This window comes from Heteronotia binoei, chromosome 8, assembly GCF_032191835.1.
Source record: "Heteronotia binoei isolate CCM8104 ecotype False Entrance Well chromosome 8, APGP_CSIRO_Hbin_v1, whole genome shotgun sequence".
Classification (NCBI taxonomy): domain Eukaryota; kingdom Metazoa; phylum Chordata; class Lepidosauria; order Squamata; family Gekkonidae; genus Heteronotia; species Heteronotia binoei.
Genome location: NC_083230.1, coordinates 96,411,557 through 96,437,574, shown reverse-complemented (window position 1 = coordinate 96,437,574; position 26,018 = coordinate 96,411,557). Strand labels below are relative to the sequence as shown.

At 43.7% G+C, this 26,018-nt stretch overlaps 1 protein-coding gene across 1 annotated transcript in view; it reads right to left on the bottom strand.

The window, feature by feature from the left end:
- Positions 1-26,018, bottom strand: part of TMEM178B (transmembrane protein 178B) — a 374,746-nt gene that overhangs the window by 15,282 nt on the left and 333,446 nt on the right. The window contains exon 3 of the mRNA XM_060245680.1: positions 25,642-25,779. Within this exon, the coding sequence (XP_060101663.1) occupies positions 25,642-25,779 (138 nt within the window). The remainder of the gene's footprint in view (positions 1-25,641; positions 25,780-26,018) is intronic.

Here is a 26,018-nt window from a genome sequence, read left to right as displayed (position 1 = left end):
ATCGTATCAGTCAGGCTGGAGAGACAAGCTGCATGTAAGACAGAGATTTTACTGTTAAAATGCGTAGTTGCTATGACTACAAACTGTCAAACAGCAGCTTTAGTTATAATGACCACAAATAAATTAGAACTGGAAGCAAAAAAAATCAGAATCACTTGATGGACCTAATGCACACACATATTTCAGCAAAACAGAGCTACTTTCAGATTTGAGTAATTGTAGTCTAAGCATTGTGTGGAGAATGGATCTTGGCTTCTGGCTGAATCAAATGTTTCTGAGAAGGGAAAAAGGTACACCATTGAATCATTACTATAAGAAAGTGTACCTGACCATGGCAACAAATTATCAAAAATGAGATAATCTTTGCCTTTGGTCACAGACAACATTTCATCTTGGGCAATGTATAAGACATGATTGTTGCGTTGTAATGTCAGGAGCCATCTTGTAATATCATTTATTTTACCTCTGAATGAGGCCAGTGGATTGAAATGCATATGGTTAGGGTCAATAATAGTTATTTTTGGTTATCGCTGTACAATTTAATTCTTAACTGAGTCTATCACCAGGACCAATACCTCTTTTTAAAATCAATATTTAATGTTTTCAATTTAACTTCAGGCCACTTTCATACATGCTAAATAATACAGTTTCAATATACCTCAACAACCATTTGCTATTGGATTTTTGTCATTTCACACAGTAAAATCCAGTTGCAAAGTGCATTGAAAATGGATTGAAAGTGTGTGTTGCGTGTGTGTGTGAAAGCGCCATTATTGGGCCTCCATATTCAGATCTTCTCAGAGGTCATTTTGTAGAAAAATAGGTGGTGGAGCTCACCCATGAATTGATATGCAGCTACATATAGTATTCAATGGACAAGCAGGTAGAACTCTCAGAAGGAGGACGAGGAACTCTCAGAAAGGTTCAGGAGCTGCGTTCCTGTGAGCTCCCCCTGAATCCGAGGCCTGGATCTTAACCTTTAGGCTCTGAATTAAATTCAGTTTGCTCCCCCCCCTTTCAGTTTCACTTAACATCAGCAAAACAGATCTACTTCTAGATTCAACTAATTGTAGTCAAGGGCTGTGTGGAGAATGGCTCTTGCAGCAAAATGTGAGAAATAGACTGGTGCCGATGGGCAGTTTAAGCCACCCCAGGGATGACAGGTGAGTAGACCAAAAAAGCACATCCAAACATGCACATCTGCTTGCCTTCCCGCTCCTGTACACAATCTGTCCTCATTTGATCTGGAGCTGGCTCAAAAAGTGGTACCTAAGTGCTGGGGTGCTTCAGAGTGCTCTCCTTCAGGGTGCCCATGGCGCATCCCTGTTCCGTGGCCTGTCTGGATGCTCCAGGGTGGCTCACTTCCGGATCAGCACGCTGCCGCCCTGAGCCGGCGGTGTGGAACCAACCGTAGAGTTCTTAATTTCACATGGTTTTTATGGTTCAGATATGCACGTGGTCTTGTACCTATGATGTATATTCTTTTTATCATGTGCATCATTTTATTGTATTGAATATTTTTTTTAAGTGCCATCTAACCAGATATACCCTTCTAAGCCTATAAACTTCAGTTGGTTTGAAAGAGTGTAACCCTGCTTAGGATGGTATTGTGAAACCCATACATTCCAAATTCCTCACAGACCTATTATGCACACACAGCTTACCGCAGAGGATCCAAGCAGTCAAGCCTTTAAGCTTGATGTCAGATTCTGTGCCTGCCGTATACACCGTTATTCCGGGGTATTTATTCTGCAGCCACAAGTTTTGGCTGCTCAGATTCTCTGCTGTGAGCCAATAGCTCCCTGCAGATACAGCTCTGTGCTGTCTCCTCCCACCACCCAGTTTAAACTGGGTAGCAGTAGAGGGCAGCCCAGCTGGAAGTAATTTCTCTTTTTTACAGCTATCTGTGACTAGCAAGAGTCTCATATCACTAGACTCATGCTGCTTGTAAAAAAAATTTAAATGTAAAACAACAAGGAACACACAAAGAAATGGCAGAAGATGCAGAGGGGGTGGAATGACTTGGATGTGGGCATAGGAGTGGCCCATGAGGGGCAGGAAAAGGGCAAAGGGCGGAATCTGAGGGAATCCATATACTTTTGAATTACCTTCAGCTTGGAAGCAAAGCAAGGGGGAAACCAGCACAAAAGCACTCTCAGAAAACCTGAAGAAACAGCGAGGAGAAAGTGAACTGAGCACTGAAAGGAGGAAAAACAATGCAGAACAAAAAAGAAAACCCAGTGGATATGCATAGCGAAAGCAAGGCAAAACACCCATGCATAATAGGCCACGTTGAAATGAACAGCTGTTGGGCTGAAATGACTTCTTCCCTCAGTGTCTGGCCTGAATTAAGTGTGAACTGAACTGGGGGTCTGGCTGCCTAGAGCTCTAAGTTCTTATTTTATTGCCAGTGCCATGAATCATTCAGTCAGAGATAGATCTTGCCATGAGGCTTCCAAGAAAGAAAAAGAATAACAAAGCCCCCCTCTTTATTCTGAAATTCAAGTGCTTTGAATGGAATTCCATCATGGTGCCTCTCTAAGGCCACTGATTGTTGATGCGAGCCTGCAAAGGATTTCTCTAACTAACCCACTCTAGTTTTAATGATCCTATTCTTTATATATAGCAACTGCTGCAAAGCCTAGTGACATTATCAAGAGGCAGAAATGTTCAAAAGCGCACTTGCTTGCTTTCCCTGACTTTGTTCGGGGGCCTCCTTTAGTGTTCCCAGAAGAGCATTCTCTGCTCATTTGGCCTTCAGTGGCCACCTGGTCATATGGGAGCTGTGCATCAGAGACACCTTCCAGCAGAAAAGGAATGTTTGTGGGTCTTTCATCCTTAAGCCATTTGGATAGAGCTGCAGTGAGCAACACAAAGCAGTATCGATTTCCCTCATTTCCCCAGAGATCCTAGTGAGATACTTTGGATTGGATTCCTCCAAAGGGTGGGTTCATGTGACTGATAGCTAAGCCAGGCTAGCTGGTTGGCTGAAAGTGTGTGGCAGGAAGTCTGTGGCAGCATCATGTAGTTGTCCAAAGCTATTAAGCCTGCGCTGAATGTTATTTCCCTCAACACCCATTTGGCCAGGCAACCCTCCCCTTCATCAGATGATCATTGTTCCTTCCTTTTTGGCCAGCACTGATGGTAGTTTTTTACCATGTGAATATCTCTTCCCTCTTCAGGAATGAACTCTTGTTATATAGGGATGAAAGAGTCATAGATAATGCCACAAAACCAGGGCCTGGAAGTCTATGTCTGAGGTAATTAAAAAGTAGAGTTGCCAGCTCTGGCTTGGGAAATATCTGGAGATTCGGGGTGTGGACTCTGAGGAGAGCAGGGTTTGGGAAGGGGAGAGATTTCAGCATGGTAGAATGTAGGGTTGCCAAGTTCCTCCTGGCAACTGATGGAGGATAAGCTCACATGACATGAGGGAGCAGATCTGCTACCTAATAAGAATGTGTTCCATCTCTATATTTTTATATGTACATAATTGCCTTCAAGTCACAAGCAACGTCTAGTGCTTTTCAGCTGAGGCAGTGGACATCATTTGTTATTGGCCTCCCCCCTTTCATTCCATCCCAGTGCTGTAAGAACTGCTGGACCTGGACAATAGGCCATGTTTGTGAGGCAGAATCTGCCATTTTAGTCTCTACTGTTGTTACTCTGTAGAAGAAGGAATTCTCTGTACTTTTAGATGTTATATATTTTAATTGCTTTTTAACTGTTGATCATCTTTTATGATGTAACCCGCCCTGAGCCTGTTCTATGGGAAGGGCAGGCTAAAAATTAATTAAATAAATAAAAATAGAGATCGCAGCAAGGGGCTTTCAAGGCAAGTGAGAAGCAGAGGTGGTTTGCCATTGCCTTCCTCTGCTGAGCCTCCCTTGGTGGTCTCCTTCCAAGTACTGATCCTGCTTAGCTTCTGCTATCTGACAAGATCAGGCTATATCATGCCACCTCCCCTCCCTCTATATTTGTAAAAAAAACAAAAACCCAATTTTTGACACAAATACCATCACATCCTAGTGCTCTGTCACTCAAAGAAAACCAAACCCTATAATTCTGCCCCTTCACAGAGGGAAGTGAGGAACATGTATTCACATAAAACATCCCTAAAACTCTGAAGGGTCTCAGGATGAAGGTGCTCCATAGCTCTGGAAGTGGCCATGGAGGAGGTTCAGGCTAGGTACAGTCAAAATGTCCTAGAGGATGTGAAGCATTCCAGAGGAAGAAATAGTCTCCATGCCAACCGTGAGACAGAGACATGAGTGAGGAGTGTACAAAGAAATGTCACTGGAGAGGCAGGACCTGGGGAAGGAGAAGCTGGTGAAGGTATGGTGACATTTCGTTTTCTGTGCCAGGACAACTGTGTAGTAAATTATGGAAACTTTGCAAGTAGACAGAATGGAGAGCTTGCAGATTTCCAATCCAGTACACACTTCTGTATAAGAAACAGCAGGAGTTGTGCAGTATGACAATCCTGTGTGCACACAGTGAAAAACTTAACTGTAGTGTCATCACATGTGCTTTTTCTGCATGCCCATTATATGCCCTCAATCCACTCTAGTCTTCCTTGTAACTTTTGTTGAAGTGGAAAATGAGCAATGAATGAAGTGTGGAAAAAATGGTTAATAACTGCAAAATCGGGATTAGTTGACTTCTTGCTGTGACTCCGGCAAAGCTTGAATAAGCTTTGGTCAATAACATGGTTTGCTCCAGACTCCCAGATCTCTATAGAAGGGTAAAGATGCTTCTGACTTCTGCTCCTTCAAGCTGTCATTTGCCTGTGATCGACTGGCTGCACAAAGGGTCCAGAACTATGCGAGACTTCTTAATTCCCTGTCTGTGTGCATCTCTCTAGAAATGGCAAAGAGCCACAAAGAAGAAAAGAACCTTTGAAGCTTCCATCTGAAGTTGGATGCAAATGTTTCCATGGCAATAAACTGCTAAAGAATTGCAAGTGAACCTGATCTAGGACTGCCACTTTCCCCATGCTTTTAACTGGCAAAAATTCAACAGGTACAGCCTCCCCCCCCCCCCCCATTGGTATATGTAACCTTGATAGCAGGGTTCCACAACGTGATGCTCATGGCTCCCATGGTGCCGAACAAAACCCTTCCTGGTGTCCATTGAGTGTTTTTTTAAAGTCAGCAGGGCCAGGTGGGGCTCTTGCCCAGCAAGGCTTCTGATTGGCCATTGGAGATTTGATTGGCAGATTTTTTTTTTTAGACGATCGCTTTGACAGCAGCTGCCACCACAAGACAAAGAGCTTCACAGTGTAATTGATAGTAAGATGGGGCAGCCATTTTGTGGCTGTGCCCACCATGCTGTATAAGACTTCCAAAGGTACCTGAAGGTTGAAAAAGGTTGGGGACCCTTCCTCTGTGGAATTTCTGTCTAGGGGGAAATGATGCTAACTCTTGGCAATCCATATTTGGTCAACACAAATTGAGAAGAGCATTCTCCCCTCTCCAGAATTCTGTACATTCTAAAGGGACTGAGTGGGCTCATCTTCCCATCCCTCTTTTTTTTACTTTCAGCAGCAAGCAACATTATGCACCTCCTGAAGCATAATCTGTCCTCATCAGGCTGCTTTCTCCCTTTTGGTTAAATCACAAAGTGAAATTTCTTCTGCACACCTGAGGAATCCCCTGAATGTGTAGACTCCTGTCCTGAGCCTGCTTCGGGGGGGAGGGCAGGGTATAAATTAAATGATGTTGTTATTATTATTAGTGACTATGGGTAGGGCTGCTAACTCCAGGATGAGAAATTCCTGGAGATTTCAGAGTACAGCCTACTGGTTTTTCCCCAGGGGAACTGATCTCTGTTGCCTTTAGGCTAATTGTAATTCCAGATCTCCAACTCTCACCTTGAGGTTGGTAACCACACATTTGTAGTCAAGTTTTGCTTCTTTTGTCAAGCAAGGATAGCAGTGAGATAAAGAAATTTTATTGGAAGCAATCCCATCATTTTTAATAGGACTACTTTGGGCAAACCAAAGGTGATCAGCTTAAAACATGAAGGTCACCTTCAGAATAACTGAGAGTGAACAAAATGCTCAAAGAGAAACACGTTTACCTCAGGAATGTTATTGAACATGGGGCAGTCTGTGCTGAAGCTCTTCACTCATCTGGATTGCACAATTGGGAAGGTCTAAATGGGCCCAAAGACTATATTCCTCCCCAATGATGGGGTGGAATTCAAGAGCTTTTGAATGGCTAGCTATGTATAGGATTGCAGCTTACATCTTTTCAGCATTTTAAAGGGTTCTTTTGGTTGAGTTCTCCACATAACGAGGTCTTGTTTCTCACTAGCATATGGAACATTCAAGGTACGTTAACTTAGAGGCCCAGATGATTCAGCACGAGGTAGTTATTCATGGCTTCCTCTATACAGACACTTCATTTGCCACTTAATTGCACGCGTCCTCCTCATCTCAAGCATAGGGGTACACAAATTGGGCAATCTTGCCTCCTTTGGGACAAATCTCTATAAGGTACATTGCAGAGAAATGGCAAAGACTCTGGGCTCATTTGCATATTACAGTAGGGTTGCCAGGCAGGTCCGTGTTGGAAAATGCCTGGAGACTTTGGGGATGGAACCGGAAGAGTGTGGGGTTTGGGGAGGGGAGAGGCCTCAGCATGGTACAATGCCATAGAGCCCACCCTCCAAAGAAGCCATTTTCACCAGGGGTAGTAGTAAATACAACTGGAACCGGTGTCTACAGTGAGCTATATGTAACAACCACTGGAAGCAATTAAACTCTCATGTAAAACTTGTATAAATGCGTTCTTTTAGTGCAAGCTAAAATAAAACAGAACTTAGGAACACTTAGAATCATAGAGCTGGAAGGGACCTCCAGGGTCATCTAGTCCAACCCCCTGCACAATGCAGGAAAGCCACAAATACCTACCCCAAATTCACAGGATCTTCATCGCTGTCAGATGGCCACCTAGCCTCTGTTTAAAAACCTCCCTTCAAAGAATACTTAATGCTTGAAATTTCCCCACACGGAGTCTCACACAGTCTCTTAGAAACAAGCTTCTTCAGAATAGACGTAGTAAAGATGCGAGTGGAAGTCTCTGAGTTTGTTAGTGTTCTACTCATGAAGGTCCAGAGAGAATAAGGAACCTCTTTTGAAAGGAATCCTCACAGTTTCACTTAATACTTCTTCAGCCTCTTTCTCCTGACGTTACATGGAGCCACAACTCAATTCTTTACAACATGGATCAATGCATGCTCTCATCTGCTGCTACTGGCTCTCCATTTTCTCCAGGGGAGCTGATCTTTGCCAACTGGAGATCAGTTGTAAAAGCAGGAACCAGGCCCCAACTGGAGACTGGCAACCCTACGTTACAGACTTCCTATGTGGCAGCTGGTTCCATGTAGAAACCACAGCAAAGGCACATGTGAGACGTAAGGTGGGGCAATCCTCACGGTGCAGATGCAGAGAAAAGCCCAAGTGTAGCATCATCACATACTGTGGTTTCCATTTGGGTCCCATAATATTTATTTCATGTGATTTATATCTCACTGTCCCTTGCAAGCGGGCTCAGGGCAGGTTACAGCAAAACAATAAGACAATAAAACTAACAGTCAAACAACCCCCATAAAATCTGAGCCAGTTTGGAAGTGGAGGACTTTGCGCTGGCTCCTAGCCTCAGACTTCAGAGGGAGACTCTCTATAGTCTGAAAGGGCAGGACGTGCCTCCTGCATCTCCAATCTTCTCCATCGTATTAGCTTTGCTAAGATAAGGAGGCTCTTTGTGTAATGTTGATCATCATTTTTTATGTGTGTGTGCATCAGGTTGCAGCTGACTTATGACATCTCCGCAGGGTTTTCAAAGGCAAGAGACGTTCAGAGGTGATTTGCCATTGCCTGCCTCTCTAGTGGTCTCCCATCCAAATACTAACCAGGGCTGACCCTGCTTAGCTTTTGAGATCTGACAAGATCAGACTTGCTTGGCCATCTAGGTCAAGATTTCTTTTTTTACACTAGTGCACAAATATGGCATTCCTATTTGTGCTTCAGACATTTGGGACCCCTCCCCACTCACCTCACACCCATACCTCTGGCTATTCAAATTTGTAATTGTCCTAATTGTAAAGACCAGGGCTTTTTTTGTAGCAGGAACTCCTTTGCCCTCCCCCCGATGCAGCCAATCCTCCAAGAGCTTACAGGGCTCTTCTTTCAGGGCCTGCTGTAAGCTCTTGGAGGACTGGCTATATCAGGGGAGTGCAGCCTAATATGCAAAGGAGTTCCTGCTACAAAAGAAAGGACCTGGTAAAGACCCAACCAACTGTATTCCTTCTCATACATATGGGGCTTTTCTTTTGAAAGTTGGGTTTTCAATCTGGGCATAGTTCATATGCTTTCACTGTAGGGCAATTCATCTTCAGTGCTTGCCTTTTTTTAGTTAAGGGTTAAAATAACTTTATGGGAAATGAAAATCTTTCAAGCCGTTTAAATACGAGGGCCTTAAATACTGTTCCAGCCCTTAAAATCACAGCAGGAGGAAGCAGTTTTGGAACATCACCGATTGCCAGTGTGCAGCATGAGTGATCCCAAGGCCCCACAAGGAAGTCATACTGTGAGACCATAAGAAAATGACATGCAAAACGTGTCAGAATGTTTGCCTGTATCCTACCACGCTGCTCAGCAGAGACTGAAGCCTTCAGCCAGGCTGATTTAATTCAGTAAATTAATAAAATAAAATAACTTGCTAGAGAAGCTGCTGTCCCCTCATGATCTGTCACATTGGATGATGCAAAGGCAGTCTCTGGATTTCCAGCTTTAAAAAAATCTGGCCTTTTAATGGCATCCTTATGCAAAAATCACAGTTTTCATTTCTTGGCTTGAGGCTAAAATGATGAGGAGATCCTCATTTGCTTAATTTCTGCCAGTGCTGGGCTGCTGTTAAAGTAACAAGACAAAGGCTAGAGTTCAGCCTATCAGCACCTTCAACACCAACAGGGTTTCCGGGAGGCAAGCTTTTGACTCTCAAAAGGCAGTTTTGGTATAGTGGTTAAGAGCACAGACTCTAATTTGGGAGAACCAGGTTTGATTCCCCACTCCTCCTCCACGTGCAACCAGTTGGTGACCTTGGGTCAATCATAGCTCTCTCCAGGAGTGTAATTCTAGCAGGCGCTTCTTTGCATATTAGACAACACACCCCTGATGTAGCCAATCCTCCAAGAGCTTACAAAAAAGAGCCTTGTAAGCTCTTGGAGGATTGGCTACATCAGGGGTGTGTGGCCTAATATGCAAAGAAGTGCCTGCTAGAATTCCACCCCTGACTCTCTCAGAGCTCTCTCAACCCCACCTACCCCACAGGGTGCCTGTTGTGGGGAGAGGAAGGGAAGGAGATTGTAAGCTGCTCTGAGACTCCAAGTAAAGGGTGGCCCCATGGCACAGAGTGATAAAGCTGCACTACTGCAGTCCTAAGCTCTGCTCACAACCTGAATTCAATCCTGGCAGAAGCTGAGTTCAGGTACCCAGCTCAAGGTTGACTCAGCCTTCCATCCTTCTGAGGTTGGTAAAATGAATACCCATCTTGCTGGGAGGAAAGTGTAGATGACTGGGGAAGGCAATGGCAAACCACCCCATAAAATGTCTGCCGTGAAAACGTTGTGAAACAATGTCACCCCAGAATTGGAAATAACTGGTGCTTGCTCAGGGGACTACCTTTACTATAAACCCAGTATCCCTTCTGAAAATCTTGTTGGACTTGAAATTGCTACTGGATTCAGATCTTTCTTCTGTACTGCAGATCAACATGGCTACCCACCAGAAACTGGCTTCAGGAGAAAGGTGAGTAAAACAAGCTGGCTGTCCTAATCCAAGTGGTGGAGGTGCCACAAGGGAGCTGACAGCAGAGCCACCATCCCAGAAGGAGTAGGATACAAGGGCCAAAATGAAGACAAATGTATAACTTGGCTTTGTTGGGAGCACTGCATGGATTTGGGTAGCGTTCTGTGGAAACAAAAGCACATTTATTCCCTCCCCCTCTTTATTTGTTTGGCATTGCAAACGTAATACCTGGGATGAACCTATCAGTTATAATCTATTTTTATCTATCTTGAGTCCCTGTTAAGTTTACTGCTGACAGGATTCTCCCCCACGTCCATCAAATCAGCGAAAGGACAATGTTTGGAGAACCTTTTGTTTTAGCATAGACAGGAATCAGAATCATTCTACAGGGTTATTTATTTATTCTTCTGACTCGTGGAATGCCATAAAGCAGGTGTGAGGAGAATTTCAGATGTTGTGCCGTTGGGTTAGTTATTGCCTTTATGAGAAAAATCCCCATTGCATGAATTAGCAGCACTCATTTCTCTCTTATTTTTTTCACATGTCCCTTCAAGTTAATTTATTTTTACGTTTGCATTATGCCTTTCTTCCACCATAGAACTCAAGAAAGAGTTACAGCATTCCTCAGCTAGGTCGTTACAACCACAGGGTGGTTGTAAGGATAAAATGGAAGAAGAAGAAGATATTGGATTTATACCTGGCCCTACACTCCAAATCTCAGTCTTACAATCTCCTTTACCTTCCCCCCCAACAACAGACACCCTGTGAGGTGGGTTAGGCTGAGGGAAGGTGATTGACCTGAGGTCACCCAGCAAACTTCCATGGTACAAGTAGGGATTTGAACCCAGGTCCCTCAGATAGTAGTTCAACACTCTTAACCATGACACCATCTGTTCCTTAATTCAGAGAAATGTTCCTTGTTTGGGTGATGCTTTTGTATTACCAAGCTGGAGAGTTGCAAGGAATCATGGAGATGGGGATGTGTGTAAATTTTTTGGAAATCCAATCGTAACCCTCAAAATCTCTCTCTCCAGGGCTCTCTGAACTCTCAGGAAACTTTACCAGCTCCTTTAGATTCCCCCCTCCCCACAACAGACACCCTGTGAGGTGGGTGGGGCTGAGAGAGCTCTCACAGAAGCTGCACTTTCAAGGACAACCTCTGCCAGAGCTATGGCTGACCCAAGGCCATTCCAGCAGCTGCAAATGGAGGAGTGGAGAATCAAGCCCAGTTCTCCCAGATAAGAGTCAACCACTATACCAAACTGGCAGAGAGGAGAGTGATGTAAGTCACCTTGGGTCCCCCACTGGGGAGAAAGACAGGGTCCAGATGAAGTAAATAAATAAATGGCAGGACAGGAGAGGTGAGGTGATTACGTAAGGACACAAAGAAGAAGAAGAAGATGATATTGGATTTATATCCTGCCCTACACTCTGAGTCTCAGAGTGGTCACAATCTCCTCTACCTTTCCCTCCCCCACAACTGACACCCTATGAGGTAGGTGGGGCTGAGAGAGCTTGTTACAGCAGCTGCCCTTTCAAGGACAACTCCTGTGAAATCTATGGCTGACTCAAGGCCATTTCAGCAGGTGCAAGTGAAGGAGTGGGGAATCAAACCTGGTTCTCCCAGATAAAAGTCCATGCACTTAACCACTACACCAAACTGGCTCTCAGTGAATATGGTACTCTGGAAGATCATGAAGTTGTTCGACACAGTCATTCTACAGGCCCAATGAGCTTATCAGCTGCACAGGAGCATCACTTCCAAGAGACAAGCTTGGACATGAGGCTTCCCACACCATAGGACTGATGATGAAAAGAAATCTTGTGATAGCAAGCCAGAGTCATAAGCAAGCTCAGATCCACAAAGACTGAAATATCCCTGATAACTGGGATAAAGGATCGAAGTGAACAAGAGAGCTGGCTGGTTAAGAATTGCAGGATGCATCAGGCAAGTGAGAAGAACCGAGCTTATCTAGATCCAGCACTGACAACAGGAACGCATCCCACTGAAAAGGGAACGAGGTCTAATTTGCTGATAGGAAGCCGGAAGACAATTTTCTCTTGGCTGACGTCTGTGTCACTAGAAAGAGGGCATGTCGTATCTAAAGGATCACCAGCAGCCAAATGGAATGAACTTCTGCATCCTCAGATAAGGGCTTGAGATGGGATGTGACGATGGATGACCGAGCCAACTTCACAACTAGTTCAATCACCCGGCGAGATACTGTTGTACAGATGTAATGAGGAGGAGGGTGACAGCACGGCCATGACAGGACAAGCCACAATTTGCAGAAGGAATTCGGCTGTATAGTATTGAGCGGAGCCCCTGGAGATTGCCCAGCACCGCAGCTTGAGCTTTTTGCAGAGGCATGATGGACCATCTCTTCTTCCCATTTGGGCAGGCATTCATAGCAGGGGGTAAGCAGAAACCTGTTTCAGCTCTGTATATTACATACTTATTTTAAACAGCACAAGGGACATGATGGGTTGTAAAGAGGGATGCTGAGAACTTCACAATGTCTGTGTTCAACAGGTGAATGAACCATTTTGTCCACTGCTCTCATTCATGTGCCAAGCCTTGGGTTGCCTCACCTTAAAGCCATCTGACTTGAAAAGCATGCTAAAGGTGGTGGTGGTGGTGGAAGAGGAGTTCATGTCCTTCTGTCATGACAGCCAGTTTGGTGTAGTGGTTTGGTGTAGTGCACGGACTCTAATCCAGGAGCACTGAGTTTGATTTCCCACTCCTCTACATGCACTTGCTGAGTGACCTTGGGATAGTTACCGTTCTCTCAGAGCTGCTCTCTCAAGAGAAGTTCTCTAAGCCCCACCTACCTCACAGGGTGTCTGTTGTGGGAAGAGGAAGAGAAGGAGATTGTAAGCTGCTCTGAGAGTCTGAGTGAAGGACATGGTATAAATCCAATCTCCTCCCCCCTCCTCCTGGCTGCTTTTGCACTTACACAGTCGCTGCCATTGATTTACCTCCAGTTCATGGCTGGTTGGGTCAGATAATTAACTGATTCCATGGTGTGTGTTTCTCTAAAACTACAACTCCCATGGGGCTGTGCAAAAATGCACATGCATGAAGCACTGCAGATTCGGACAGCCATTAATCTTCTTGATTAGATGAACCCCAACAATGAGACATTTGCTTTTAAAACATTCTCGCGCGTTTGTGTATATATATATATATATAGACTGGTTTTGTTCATGTTTCACTTAATGCATTGGTGGGGGTGCAGGGTGATGTGGCAGTGGTGCTAATGCACACAGTGTGCGTGCATAGAATGTAAGCTGGCAAATAGTCTCAACTTGAGCTGCTTGCAAGCAACACAAACTGTCTGCTGAACAATGTGCAAACAGGGTGCAAACTGAAACGGTGGATACTGCAGCATCCCTAGTTATAAATCTAAATAAATAGCCCAAAATGGTAAGAGATGAGATAGAAGGGGGCTGTTGACATGCAGTGGGAATACATGTGCTCCTTCCTGGGCATACCCACACTATGACTTTCAAATAATTCAATAATCATTCCTTCTCCCCAGGAAAACACGGAAATTGTAGTTTCTGTTGGTGCTCTAGAGAGTCTTAACTGAGGCTCAGTCTAGATGTTCCAGCTTTTAATGAGTCGGGCCTGGGTCACATAAGGGCTCTGGGGAACTGCCTTTTAAATAACAGCAAAGGCCTGGTTCTGTTTGGAGTAGTGCACATGCAACTCCAGAATGGGGCCAATGATACCCCCTGGGGCTGTTTCAGCTCAGGAAAATGGTGAGGGAGGGAAGCCCAATCTGCTTTCTGATCCTTTTAGCTGGAGATGCTGGGGATGGAACTGGAGACCTGCATGCAAAACAGATGCTTTACCAATGAGTCGTGCCCCTTCCCCCCCCCCCTCCATGAATATATCCACATAAATACTAGTCGCATAGAATTAATGGCTACACTCAAATGAATTCAGTGTAGCCTGAGGGCAGAGTTTGCTATTGTGATCTTGCATTCTCCCCATGCATATAAATTCTACCAATTTTTAAACATCTGGAGAGGGCTTAGAATATGGGGGATGGTCCTCCACAACTGTATCTCCTACCTGAGATGCATCAAAATTAATGGAAATTGCACATGAGCACCACACCTACCTAATTCCATAGGAGCTGTTAAAGAGATGCCAGGGTTGTCAACTTCCAAGTAGGACCTGGAGATGCTAGGGTGGCCAACTTTCAGGTGAGACCTGGAGATCTCCTGGAATTACAACCAATCTCTAGACTACAGAAAGTGGATTCTATGACATCACAGCTCTGTTGAGTTCCCTCCCCTCCTCCATCCCTCCCCTCCCTAGACTTCACCCAAAATCTTCCAAAATTTCTCAGCCCGGAGTTGGCAGCCTTATCACTGGAGTATTGTGGGGGACCATGTTAAACATATAGGCAGTTTACACTACAAACAACAACAGAATGTAAAGGATTGATGGAAAACATTGGAGAGACTGGTCTGCTTGTTGTCCAACTCTGTAAACTACATTAAGGAGGAAAAATAGCTTTAATTATTTTAAACCTCGTTACAAGCACATGTTTGAATAACAGTACAGAACACATCTTTCCTCACTGGTATTCTGGATGGGAGCATATGAGATAATAGCCCACCAATGACTCATCTTGACAAATCCCTTGCAATAATCAGATTCAACACTTGATTCAAAGCCTTGTTATGCTGAGTAATAGAAGTTGGCAGGGAAATAAAAAGCCTCAATGGAGATAAAGGATTGTACTTCATAAAACTTAAGGCAGACTTTCCCACTCTTTAGCCTTGAAAGGTGGGCTACTCAGAAGGTTGCCAGCTGGCCAGAAAAGAATGGATCTGCTTATCCTTGACCTTTAAACAGCAGTTTTTGATTGGTTGGTTTAGCTACATATGCCTTGCTTTTCTCCCCAGTGGGACCCCCACTTGCTTACAACATTGTTCTATCCTCCTCCGTTTTATCCTCACAACAATGCTGTGAGGTAGGTTAGGCTGAGAGAGCATGACTGGCTCAAAGTCACCCAAGCAGGCTTCCATGGCAGGGTAGGTATTGAACCTGGTTTCCCAGACCCTAGTCTGTCTCTCTGACCTAAGCACTGCACCATGCTGTCTCTTTTAGGTGGAGGTGAAATCCATCCTGCAGACTTGTGCTTTTAGTCAAGGGAAACAGGCTTACCAATGATGATAATTGTAGATTTGTTGCATTTTTTAGAAGCTCTTGTTTTACTATCTTAAACTGCTGATTTTGATGATGACAAGACATCATGACTGATTCCCCACTCACCTTGTTCTGGTCTTGTTGCTCCTTTTCTCGAGGTGCTTCTGCTGGATTTCCCACAAGCTGCCCTGGGGCGGTGAGTTGCCCTGCCTTTTTTCAAGTTCCCTCTGCAGCAGGCAGAAACTGGTTTTCAGAGGATCCTGCCTGCCACAGAGGGAACAAAAAGAGACAACTCACCACCCCGAGGCAGCTTGTGCGAAATCCAGCAGAAGCGCCATGGAAAAAGGAGCAACGAGATTGAAACAAGGCGAGTGGGGAATCGGTCCATGTTATACTAACTGAGCATGGGCATGTGGCATGTCTGTACTTCAGGGTGGTGTTTCCACCAGAAATATGGAAATTGTCCCTTAAAACACAAGCAGGGGATCACTATTCCTAGATGTTCATCTGCGGGAGGGGTTGGCTGGTTGGTTTATCTTGTTTTCAGGCAAAGCTAAACAGGCTCGATCTTGTTCTTTTCCAGCTATCAATCTCTTCCCCCTGCTGAAAGGCTGTATCAGTTCAGAGCTTTCAGGACAGCCATTTTTGTTCACTGCCATGTGGCAAGAGGGCCATCTCAGTTAAAAAAAACAAAACCTTTAATCTATCGTAGATTGGTTGATACGCCTTGCCTTTCTCCCCATTACACCATACAGAAATCCACAGGTGACGCTTTCTACCACAAGATGGGCATGATTAGCTGGTAATCTCTGCATGACAGGCAGCTGTTACAAGGACAACTACAGAGGCAAGCTGAAACACTGGCAATCTACCAGTGTTAAGGTTGGTCTGCCAGTCCAGCCATTATCTTTTTGGAATTTGATCTCTATATGTTGGTTCTGTCTAGTTTCACACAAATGGCTTCCAAAGATTTATTTCTTCACCAAATCAGCTACCAAAGTCAAGTGAACATCACAAAAGCCATGCTTACTAGCAGGGGTGGAATTCTAGTAGGAGCTTCTTTGCATATTAGGCTACATACCCCTGATGTAGCCAATCCTCCAAGAGCTTTTTGTAAGCTTTTGGAGGATTGGCTACATCAGGGGTGTGTGGCTTAATATGCAAAGGAGCTCCTGCTAGAATTCTACCCCTGCTTACTAGACCAAGGAAGGCACAGTGAGATCAGGACTGGCTTCTCTATACGTTCTGGGGAGTAGAATAAGCTTCACAAAGAGGGAGCAGGGTTTTTAAAAATGTATGGAACTATCAGGACAACCAATCTGAACATAGACAAGCAAGCCTGCCAGAAACTGGACACAGGTTTATACTTCATCGTAATGGGATTTCCAGAATCCCATCAAGGGCAAGTTAGTGCAGTCAGCAATCTGGTGTGCTGCTAGGGCCTGTATCAGCAGGTAAGACAAGAATGTATCACAAATCTCTAGGCTTGACAAAATGAATCATGTCAAAGAATCTGGCAACCAAGAGCTAACCAAAGCACGACTGGAATTAGAGGTCTTTAGATGGACCGGGATCAAGTATATTATAACAAGGAAGAACTGACTCATTCACAGGACTAATGGACAATTGACCTTGGTGCCAGCCCTACAAGGGAGACAGAGAACCCTGCTGTTAGTCCCATGATCCTTTGTTCACTCCACTACCATTGCCTTATATTACTGTAAAAATTACTGGTGGCCATTTGGCTTCAGTAAAATATTCTTCCATTCAACCTCCATGATGCTTAATTACTTCCTCATTTCTCCCAGTCAACAAAATGGCTGCCTAAAGTTCCCATGGTAACAAAAGCATCAACAGGGCAGGGTGAAAACAAAATGGAAGGTCAAAGGAGACCTGGGGAGAACACTGAAGGGATGAACCAAAGAGATGGTAGAAACGATTATACAGGCTTTTGGACCTCCTGGCAGGGATGGATATCTTGCAGCCATGAAAGGTTTAATGAAAGTAGCTGAAGGTATGGATAAAGAATGAGTGCTTAGGTGCAGTTTTAATCACACACACTTCTGTTGTCATTCAACACATCCAAAAAGCTTCACCCTAAAAATTTATTCTCTAAAGACTGAGGATGGAGAAAGAACACAGAAAGGCAAAGGCATAAGTACTGAGGAACAAACATGAGTATCCAAGGGCCCTATTCCACGGCAATCCTTTCTTTGTTCACCTTATCCCCAAATGGCCAACATAACATCCTTTTGAATCAGAATTCAGATCTGGCTATGGCATGAAAGCTGCCTTGGTCACCTTGTTAGATGATCAACACTGACTGAACAACAAAAGTATTGTGCCCTTGGTGGGCCTCTGGGACCTCTCAGCAGGACTTAATACCGCTAACCTGGGGGGAGGGGGTTCTGGGTCACTTGGCAGGTATGGATTTGGCCAGCTTTGTCCTGGAAGGTATTTATTTATTAGGTCGGTCGGTAGGTAGGTACCTGATGTTCCTTTCTGCTTGATCATCAGGATTAGAGTACTTGCTCTTAAGTGCACACAGCAGAGATAGGTATGTTCAAAATAATGTCCATTTATTGGCAGGATGATACAACAATGGGAGCGACTGGTTCCAGGGCCAGGGAGCTCATTGCAATCTTCAATTCTAACTAACAAACAGGACCCAGGAAGGACTCCAACTCATGATACTAAACCAACTTACACAAAGATCAGAGAGGGGGAAGCAGACTGTTCCATTGCAATGTATAGAATCAATACATCACATCTGGTGTCAAGTGCTTCAGTACTACTAAGATCAGTGACCCTTAACCTATGGGGTGCCACAGGGGTCAATCAGTTATACAGGTTGGGGGTATTTTTGGTCTCCACATTGTCCTTGGACAAATACGTCAGAAGGTCCTTAGAACACCTTGTGACAGCTGATGTTGATTGGCTAACTGCATCTGTTCCTGGAGAAAGCCAGATTTGCCAAAGTTATACATGCATTGATAAAATTTAGTCTTTACTGTACTGCACTCTGTTTGAGACTGTCTTTGGAGATGGTTCAGAAACAACCATCAGTACAAAATACAACAAGCTGGGGTTCTTACTTGATTGCCATTTATACTGACTTTTAATTCGTTTATTGGTGCTGTTTTTTAATCTTGAAAGCCCTAAATGGCTTGGATCCCACCCACCAGTTCTGTCCTACTTGGGACCTCTAGTGTGAGGGAGGGTTCAGGGATATCACAAATATCAGGTGTTTCAATTTTCCTAAAGCTCCATGGTAAATTAAACTCTATGCAAAACCTATAAAGGACAAGACTTTGTGGCAAACTATAAATTCTATGGTAAACTATATGGCAAACCATAGAGTTTTGGGCAAATCACAGAGATGTGCTGGAGTGGTGACATCATTGTTGGGTATTCACCAAAAGTGGTGGCATGACACTGATTTTCCTGGCCATTTTCCTATGACCAACCTGCCCAGCAGCCACAGGCAGAACAGGCAAAAGTTGGGAAACCCTGTCTCCCTAGACCTGAATGAGGAGCTTTCCTTAAGGAACCAGCTGTAACCAAAGTTTGGATGGCTGAGACCAGTGAGATCTGACACCAGCTGTCCCTAGCCTGAATTCAGCTAGGATGCCAGCCTCCAGGTGGGGTCTGGAGATCTCCTGGAATTATATCTGCTCTCCAGACAACAGTAACCAATTATCCCAGAGAAAATGGAGGTTTTGGAGGGTGGACTCTATGGCATTATACCTCACTGTGGTATGACCCCTTCCCAGCCTGCACCCCAAAACTCCAGAAATTTCCCAGCCCAGAGCTGGCAATCCTGAATCCAACACACTAACAGTTAGAGCCCAATAATTACACTACACTGGCTCTCTGTATACATGTGGCCTGCAAATATAGGCTTTACTCATTTGGTCCATTACCTATGGGAAAAGAATGAACAAACACATTGAAACATTAGGGCAGACATGTATGCCTTTAGGCCTCAGTTTACATACAGGGTTATAGACACAGTGAAGGAAAGCAGATGATCTTTTTTGCCACATGGGACCAGATTTGTCAGGTGCTCTGGACTGTTTCATCAACTGAAAGTGCTGGAAAACAGACTAAGCATAACATATGAAATCATGTTTTGCTCAGGGTCTGCAGCTTAAATAAGATACGCTGATGTTATGGGGTGGCCATTAATTCACTCCCCACACACATACACACAAACTATCAGCCCAGTCTCTGTGCAGCGTATTTCAACACTGGGACCTCGGATTTGAGAAGCTTACTGAACAACTCGGTTCACTTGGTAGCATCGACATTATTGTCGCTCTTTGACATCCCATCCGTCCTTGTGTTTATCATCCACAGCGATTTCCTATTTTCTTCCAGATGGCTGGCAAAGATATCGAATAGCATTGGGTCAGGAATTGATGCTTGTGCAACATTTCCATTTAATGATAATTTCCCTGTTAACAATTGCATCTGGGAACCAGTTACCCAATTCCTAATTCAGTTGATTCATGTTCATATCGATCTTTGTGCAGTTCCAGGTTCCCCTCCTCCCACAACACTGAATCAAATATCGCATAGAAATCGTAAGCGCATGATGTCAATAAAGGGTGTTTTCATATAAACACTTGTCATTGTCTGAACTTTGTTTAGCCCAAATAGGCACATTTTCATTAGTGGTATCCCTTCCACGTATTCAGTGTTACTCTGTTGTAACCACATGGAGCTGCCTTATACTAAGTCCTGGGTTTCTCAAGGTCAGTATTCTCTGCTCTGAGGGGCAGCAGCTGTCCAGGGATTCAGGTGGAGATCTTTCACAACATCTGCTACCCGACCCTTTTAATGGGGACTGAGCCTGGGAGCTTCTGCATGCCAAGCAGATGTTCTATCACTGAGCTATGGCTTCCTCCCTGCTAACTAGCTGTTGTCATGGCCGTGAAAAAGTTTTGGTGGGTTTCATAGAAACATAGAATCATAGAGTTGGAAGGGACCTCCAGGGTAATCTAGTCCAACCCCCAGCACAGTGCAGGAAACTCACAAATACTATCTGTTAAGATTTTGTGGGCAAGATTTTATTACATATTAAATGGCATTCTATAAATTAGTCCCCAAACTGATTCCTGCAGTGGTTCCTTTGGCTGCATTGGGGAGAGAGAGAGAGAGAGAGAGAGAGTGAGTGAGTGGTCAGGGACTAACTGTGATTTGTTTCTTCCCCTCTCAGAACTACTTCTGCTAATAGTTGTTCCAGCTGGTCATTAGGTACCCATCCTTAAATGTAACAGTAAACTGTTTGGCTTGTCCCAATCATGAAAGCAGCAAAAACTGTTTACATGTATGGGGGGGGGGGGGGCGGGGGGAGCTTAATGCATTATCCAAAAAAGAAGAAGGAAATAAAGATGACAGGACTTAACATGCCCTCAGTCCATTGCGAACTCTCAAATGCTGGAAGGGAATTTTTGGATTTCCTGTATTTATTCATTACCCCATGATTCCTTGGGAGTCCCAGCCTCTTAGATAATCTGAAAGAAGATTCTTGAATTTGCTTGGTTTTCTATCCCCCCTTCCATCTTTTTAAAAAAATGTATATTATGTTGCTGGCAATTATTTTGAATTGCAAATCACTTTTGATGCAGTAGCAGAAAGGTGGGATGTAAACAGAGACAGGGAGACAAATAGAGTTGCTCGAGGCAATTGGGACTAATGTAAACTAAAAGAAAGTAGTTCACGAAGATCAATAAGGTCAGAAGTGTTTAAACTGGAGAGCTGCTTCAGATGACCTATTTGCTGACCCATTTGACCAGACAAACACCCATGATTGCAGGCTAGTCATGTAAGCAGTTTCAGTGTTGGAACCAATGTGGTGCGTTAGTTCTCCTGCCAGTACTTTTATTTATTTATTTATTTATTTATTTATTTATTTATTTATTTATTTATTTATTTATTTATTTATTTATTTATTTATTTATTGCATTTGATTTATATCCCGCCCTCTCCGCAAGCGGACTCAGGGCTTTAGACTGGGAAGATCTGGGTTCAAATCCCAAGTTTGTGATTAAATTTACTAATTGACTTTAAACCTGTCACTCTTTGGGTGGGAACACACTGGGAATTTGGTGCAGAAGTAGCCTGACTTTGAAAAAGCTGGTGCTCTTTGATGCACGCCACGGGAACCACAGAGCCCCCACCCTGCTGCCGGAAGAGGGACAGGCTGCACACCTGCAAGAGGAGCAGTCAGGCTACTCCTGTTCATGTGGGGCGGGTGCAATACCAGCCCTGCATGTATTTTAGAGATTTACTACCGGGAGGTTCCTGGTAGCTATTTAATCCAGTCCCAGCCCATCCTAAAATGAGGTGAGTATGGGTGGGACTCAAGGGGCAAATGTGTGCATGTGCTTGCTCATATTAAATCCAGAGGGGAGGCATGGCTAGGTTGGGTCAAATCTCTCATGTGATCCCACCCATTGTCTCAGCCTCAGCTACATCCCAGTGTCACTGAGGATAAGATGCAAGGGGGTAACTTGCCTTAAGCCCCTTGGAGAAAGAGCAGAATAAAAACCTAGTAATAAGAAAATCACAGTGGCAGGGTCTGGTAGGTGTCGAGGGTGCAACTGGAATCGAATTTAGCTATTCCATGGCAGGCCAACATGGCTGCTCTCTGGAACTAGCAGCAGTGTGAGGGATATATGCTGGGAATAAGAGCCAGCAGCATGGTGTGGCTGTTCGAGTGTCACACTAGGATCTAGGAGACTCATGTTTAAATCTCTCCTCGACTCTGGAATCTTGCTGTGTGACCTAAGGCCAGTCACATACTCTCAGTCTAGCCAACCTCACAGGGTTGTTGTGAGGACAAATGGAGGACAGGAAAATGATGTAAGCTGCTTTGGGTCCCCCAACGTTGTGTACAAATGGAACAAATATATACTTGGTTGTAGGTGTGTGCTGCTTATCTGACTTCATATTCAAGCTTTGACTATTCCCTGCTTATGTATTGCAACACGAATCTCAGACAATCCAATTCTGTGTCAAGAAAAGACATATTCTTATACCTTACAGAATATCCCCCAGCGCCTCCCTTCCAAGCCTGTTGGGACCTACCTACCTACCTACTTTCCTTCCTTCCGTTTCCCACTGCTGCTTTTTCCCTGCAGTTCCCCACTGCTGCTTTGCGGCTGCTGTGAACAAGAACTGAGTCCAGGAAATCCATACCCCCCAAAAGTGACATTTCATTTGGCCCACAGTAGCATCAAGATTTCATCCTATCTTTGCAGCCACAGCAGCAAGAAACTTGTTTTGTTTTAAATAAAAAGCCTGTGAACTCAGATTCTCACAGAGTTAAATTTTACATCCCAAATGGCAATCTGATCCCTAAAGGATTTCATATTATACCATTCTCTCCCATTCTGCAGTTCTAAGCCAGATTTTGTTCAGTTGCACAGTTCTGAATCAGTAGCTGAAGAATGAAAGAAGATAGGTGGAAAGCAAATGTCTTTCTTCAAAAAACTTATCAGGATTCATATCATACTCAATAGCTGAGTTCAGCCTCTAAAAGTCACCCTAAAACCACCATGGAAATATCAATTGCTGATTGGATTTTGGCCAGCTGGTTACTCAAGAAGATCACTTGTTGACTCAAGGGAGTGCCACTGGCCTAGGATTCTACATTTATAAAGGCAGAAAATTGATTTTTAAGTCTCATTGCATGACTAGACATGCCCAAAGGATGTTATTGGGGCTGAGAGAGCACTCCACATCTGTGCTGTTGTTGGCAGTGAGAATGTGAGCTAGATCAAGTAAGTGAACTGGGCACAAGAGTGGCCAAGATTATTCATGGGGAAGAGAGAGGGGGGAATTTCCCAGTATACACACACCTATAAAGAGAATGCACAGGTGTACTATACCAGAGTGCACACAGATTAGATGCAGATGAGTGACATGCATACTCCCCTACCGCAACCCCACCCGCTCCAAAATCCGCCCCCCCTGTACAGTTCTAAATCTTCCTAATGAAACTCTATGCTGAACTTTAACAGAATTGTGGCCCTCCACCTAACCGTGGCTCATTCAAGCAGATCATTTGGATTGCTCCATGTAAATCACCCCACAAACAGGTTATTTGATAATATATGACTTTGTGCAGTCAGTCCACCAGAGTTTTAATCACAGATTCATGGTGGAGCAAGATAACTTTGAGCATGCATTAAGAAACGGTACATTGTATTCCAAAGTTTATCAACATCATGTGTAACAGTGATATTCTAGTGCATTGGCAGCAATCTTTTCCATTTGAAGACCCCGATTATGTTAAAATTCAGAGCAAGAGACCACGAAAGAGTCAGGGTAAGAAAGCCCATTTTCATAACCAAAAATACACAACTTAACATTAATCTCTAGGAAGTAATTTACCCCACAAAAATCTTTGTCTGGCAACATTCCCTTCACATACTGGTTATTCTAGTATCCCACCTACTCCTCTAATATACCTTTTCATTTTATTTTTTTAAGAGTTGTATTGAATCACATATGACTTTAGAGCTGTAAATTGTAGACGTCTGATATAATAAAAATGAAGTATAAAGGATACTGTGAATACTTTACTGTGCACATCATTTGACTCTGACACTGTTAACAAATTATAGGCATTTAAAAATGTGACTGAAAACCTTTGGTTAATTAGAAGGAAAGAACCACAACATAGTCAGGAAACACCAGTCAATCACGTAAGAGAATCATAGTGTTGTTTGGTTCAACAATTTCATCATGAAAATAAAGATGATCTCACTTTTTCTAACCAATGATTAAAACTTTGTTTAAGTCATGTTTTATAAATTGTCACCTTTATTAAAAAAAAAACCCCTACACCTCTACACTTTTATTAAGGTGTCAGAATGTGTAATCAGTTAATTAAGTAGTTAAAAGTGAGACAATTAATCAATTAGAAGATCTTTATCAGGTTGACAGCTGTACCTAAGAGCTAGATCTGAATTATTTGGATAGGGTTATATTGACCTTATCAAACTTCACAGTCTTGCTGATTAAGGACCTCTTTCTATTTGGTTCATCCTTCTCACGGAAACATTCTGTGGGAATCATTTTTTTAAAAAAAAATCATTTAAAACATTTCTATGCCACTTTTCCTCCTAAATAAGGTAATAGAATCATAGATTCATAGAGTTGGAAGGGACCTCCAGGATCATCTAGTCCAAGCTCCTGCACAATGCAGGAAACCCACAAATACCTCTCCCTAAATTCACAGAATCTTCATTGCTAAATTCACAGGATCTTCATTGACATCTTCAGGTCCCCATGTTCATGTTCCTATATCACAAAGTTGCCAGCAATTTAAAAGACTGAGGGTTTTATGGCGGTGGCAGGGGTGGGATTAGCAATCTCCATTCAACAAATGCAGTTCATACCCACTGTCAATCATGTAGGCCGCAATCCTATCCACACTTACTTGACAGAAAGTTCCATGGAAATCAGTGGAACTTTATTCAAAGTAAACACCAACAGGCTCAGATGAAACAGCTCTCACCCGGTCCTTAGCGCTCCACCAACTTAAAACAGGTTTTACACCCACCAAACTGTCATGGCTTTCTTACAGACTTTAGGTAACTGCATTTTTTTGAGGTCACTGAAATGACAGACCTTTTAGAGGTTTAAAGGTAAAATAGTTTTAAGCTTGTAGCAGAAACATGAGCTGATCATTCCTTGGAGAGCCAGTTTGGTGTAGTGGTTAAGTGTGCGGACTCTTATCTGGGAGAACCGGGTTTGATTCCCCACTCCTCCACTTGCACCTGCTAGCATGGCCTTGGGTCAGCCATAGCTCTGGCAGAGGTTGTCCTTGAAAGGGCAGCTGCTGTGAGAGCCCTCTCCAGCCCCACCCACCTCAGAGGGTGTCTGTTGTGGGGGAGGAAGGTAAAGGAGATTGTGAGCCGCTCTGAGACTCTTCGGAGTGGAGGGCGGGATATAAATCCAATATCTTCTTCTTCTTCTTCTTCTTCTTTGTTCAAATCACAAAGCTGCATTTACCAGACAGCCTTAGACTTGACATTCTCAGTCACATGTGGCTATGATCACACACACTAAATAATGCACTTCCAATTCACTTCCAATGCAATTTCCAACTGGATTTTACCAAACTGAAAGTGTGCGTGATTGAAAGTGCATTATTTAGTGTGTGTGATCGCATCAGTCTTCCTATCTGCTAGATGGGTATTATAGTATCAACCTACCTTGGCTGACATTATAAGAATTATTGGGAAATAAAGTACTTCAAACACTGAGGGAAAGTGCTCCATAATAACTAGGTTTGAGTCCAACAGCCGCTTCAGTTTTGAAGAGTCAAAGATCCTTTCATCACAGCTCCCTATCTGACAAAGGGAACTTTGATTCTCCAAAGCTTACACTCCCCAAATCTTGTTGGTTTTTAAGGTGCTATTGGACTCCAATCTAGCTCTTCTATTGCAAACCAACATGGTTATTCTCTGAAACCGTAACATTGTGTGTTGTTGTAGCATCAGATTTCAAACTGGTTGCTTCTGACTTACCTTAATGAAATGGCAGAATCAAATTAGATTGTCTGGCACTTTGAAACCAGCAGGACAAAAAGAAAAAAACCAGCAAAAGAAAATGACATTCATTTTATAAACTTTCCCCCTCTTACCTCCCATGAGGAAGAGAAGTCCTGCCACATACTGCATAAGGCCTCGATCCCAGCAGCAGCCCAGCACCCCAATAATCCATCCGAAGAGGATGATGGCTACAGCCATGCCCATGAAACCAGCTGTCATTCTGCGCAAGTCTGTAAAAAAATACAAGAGAGAATCTTAGTGTAAAAATTTCAGTTTCAGATTTCAGCAACCTGCAGAACAGAAAATTATTCTCACTCATATGATATTCCAGTATTCATACAATGGTCTTTGGCTGTTGGTTCTAAAGAATCAAAAAATCTGACTGGGTGTTTTCTCAAGTTTCTAGTCAGAGAGAGCTCTATCAGAAGGGGGAAAATGCCAAGGGCAGCTGTTACTCAGCAACATAAAA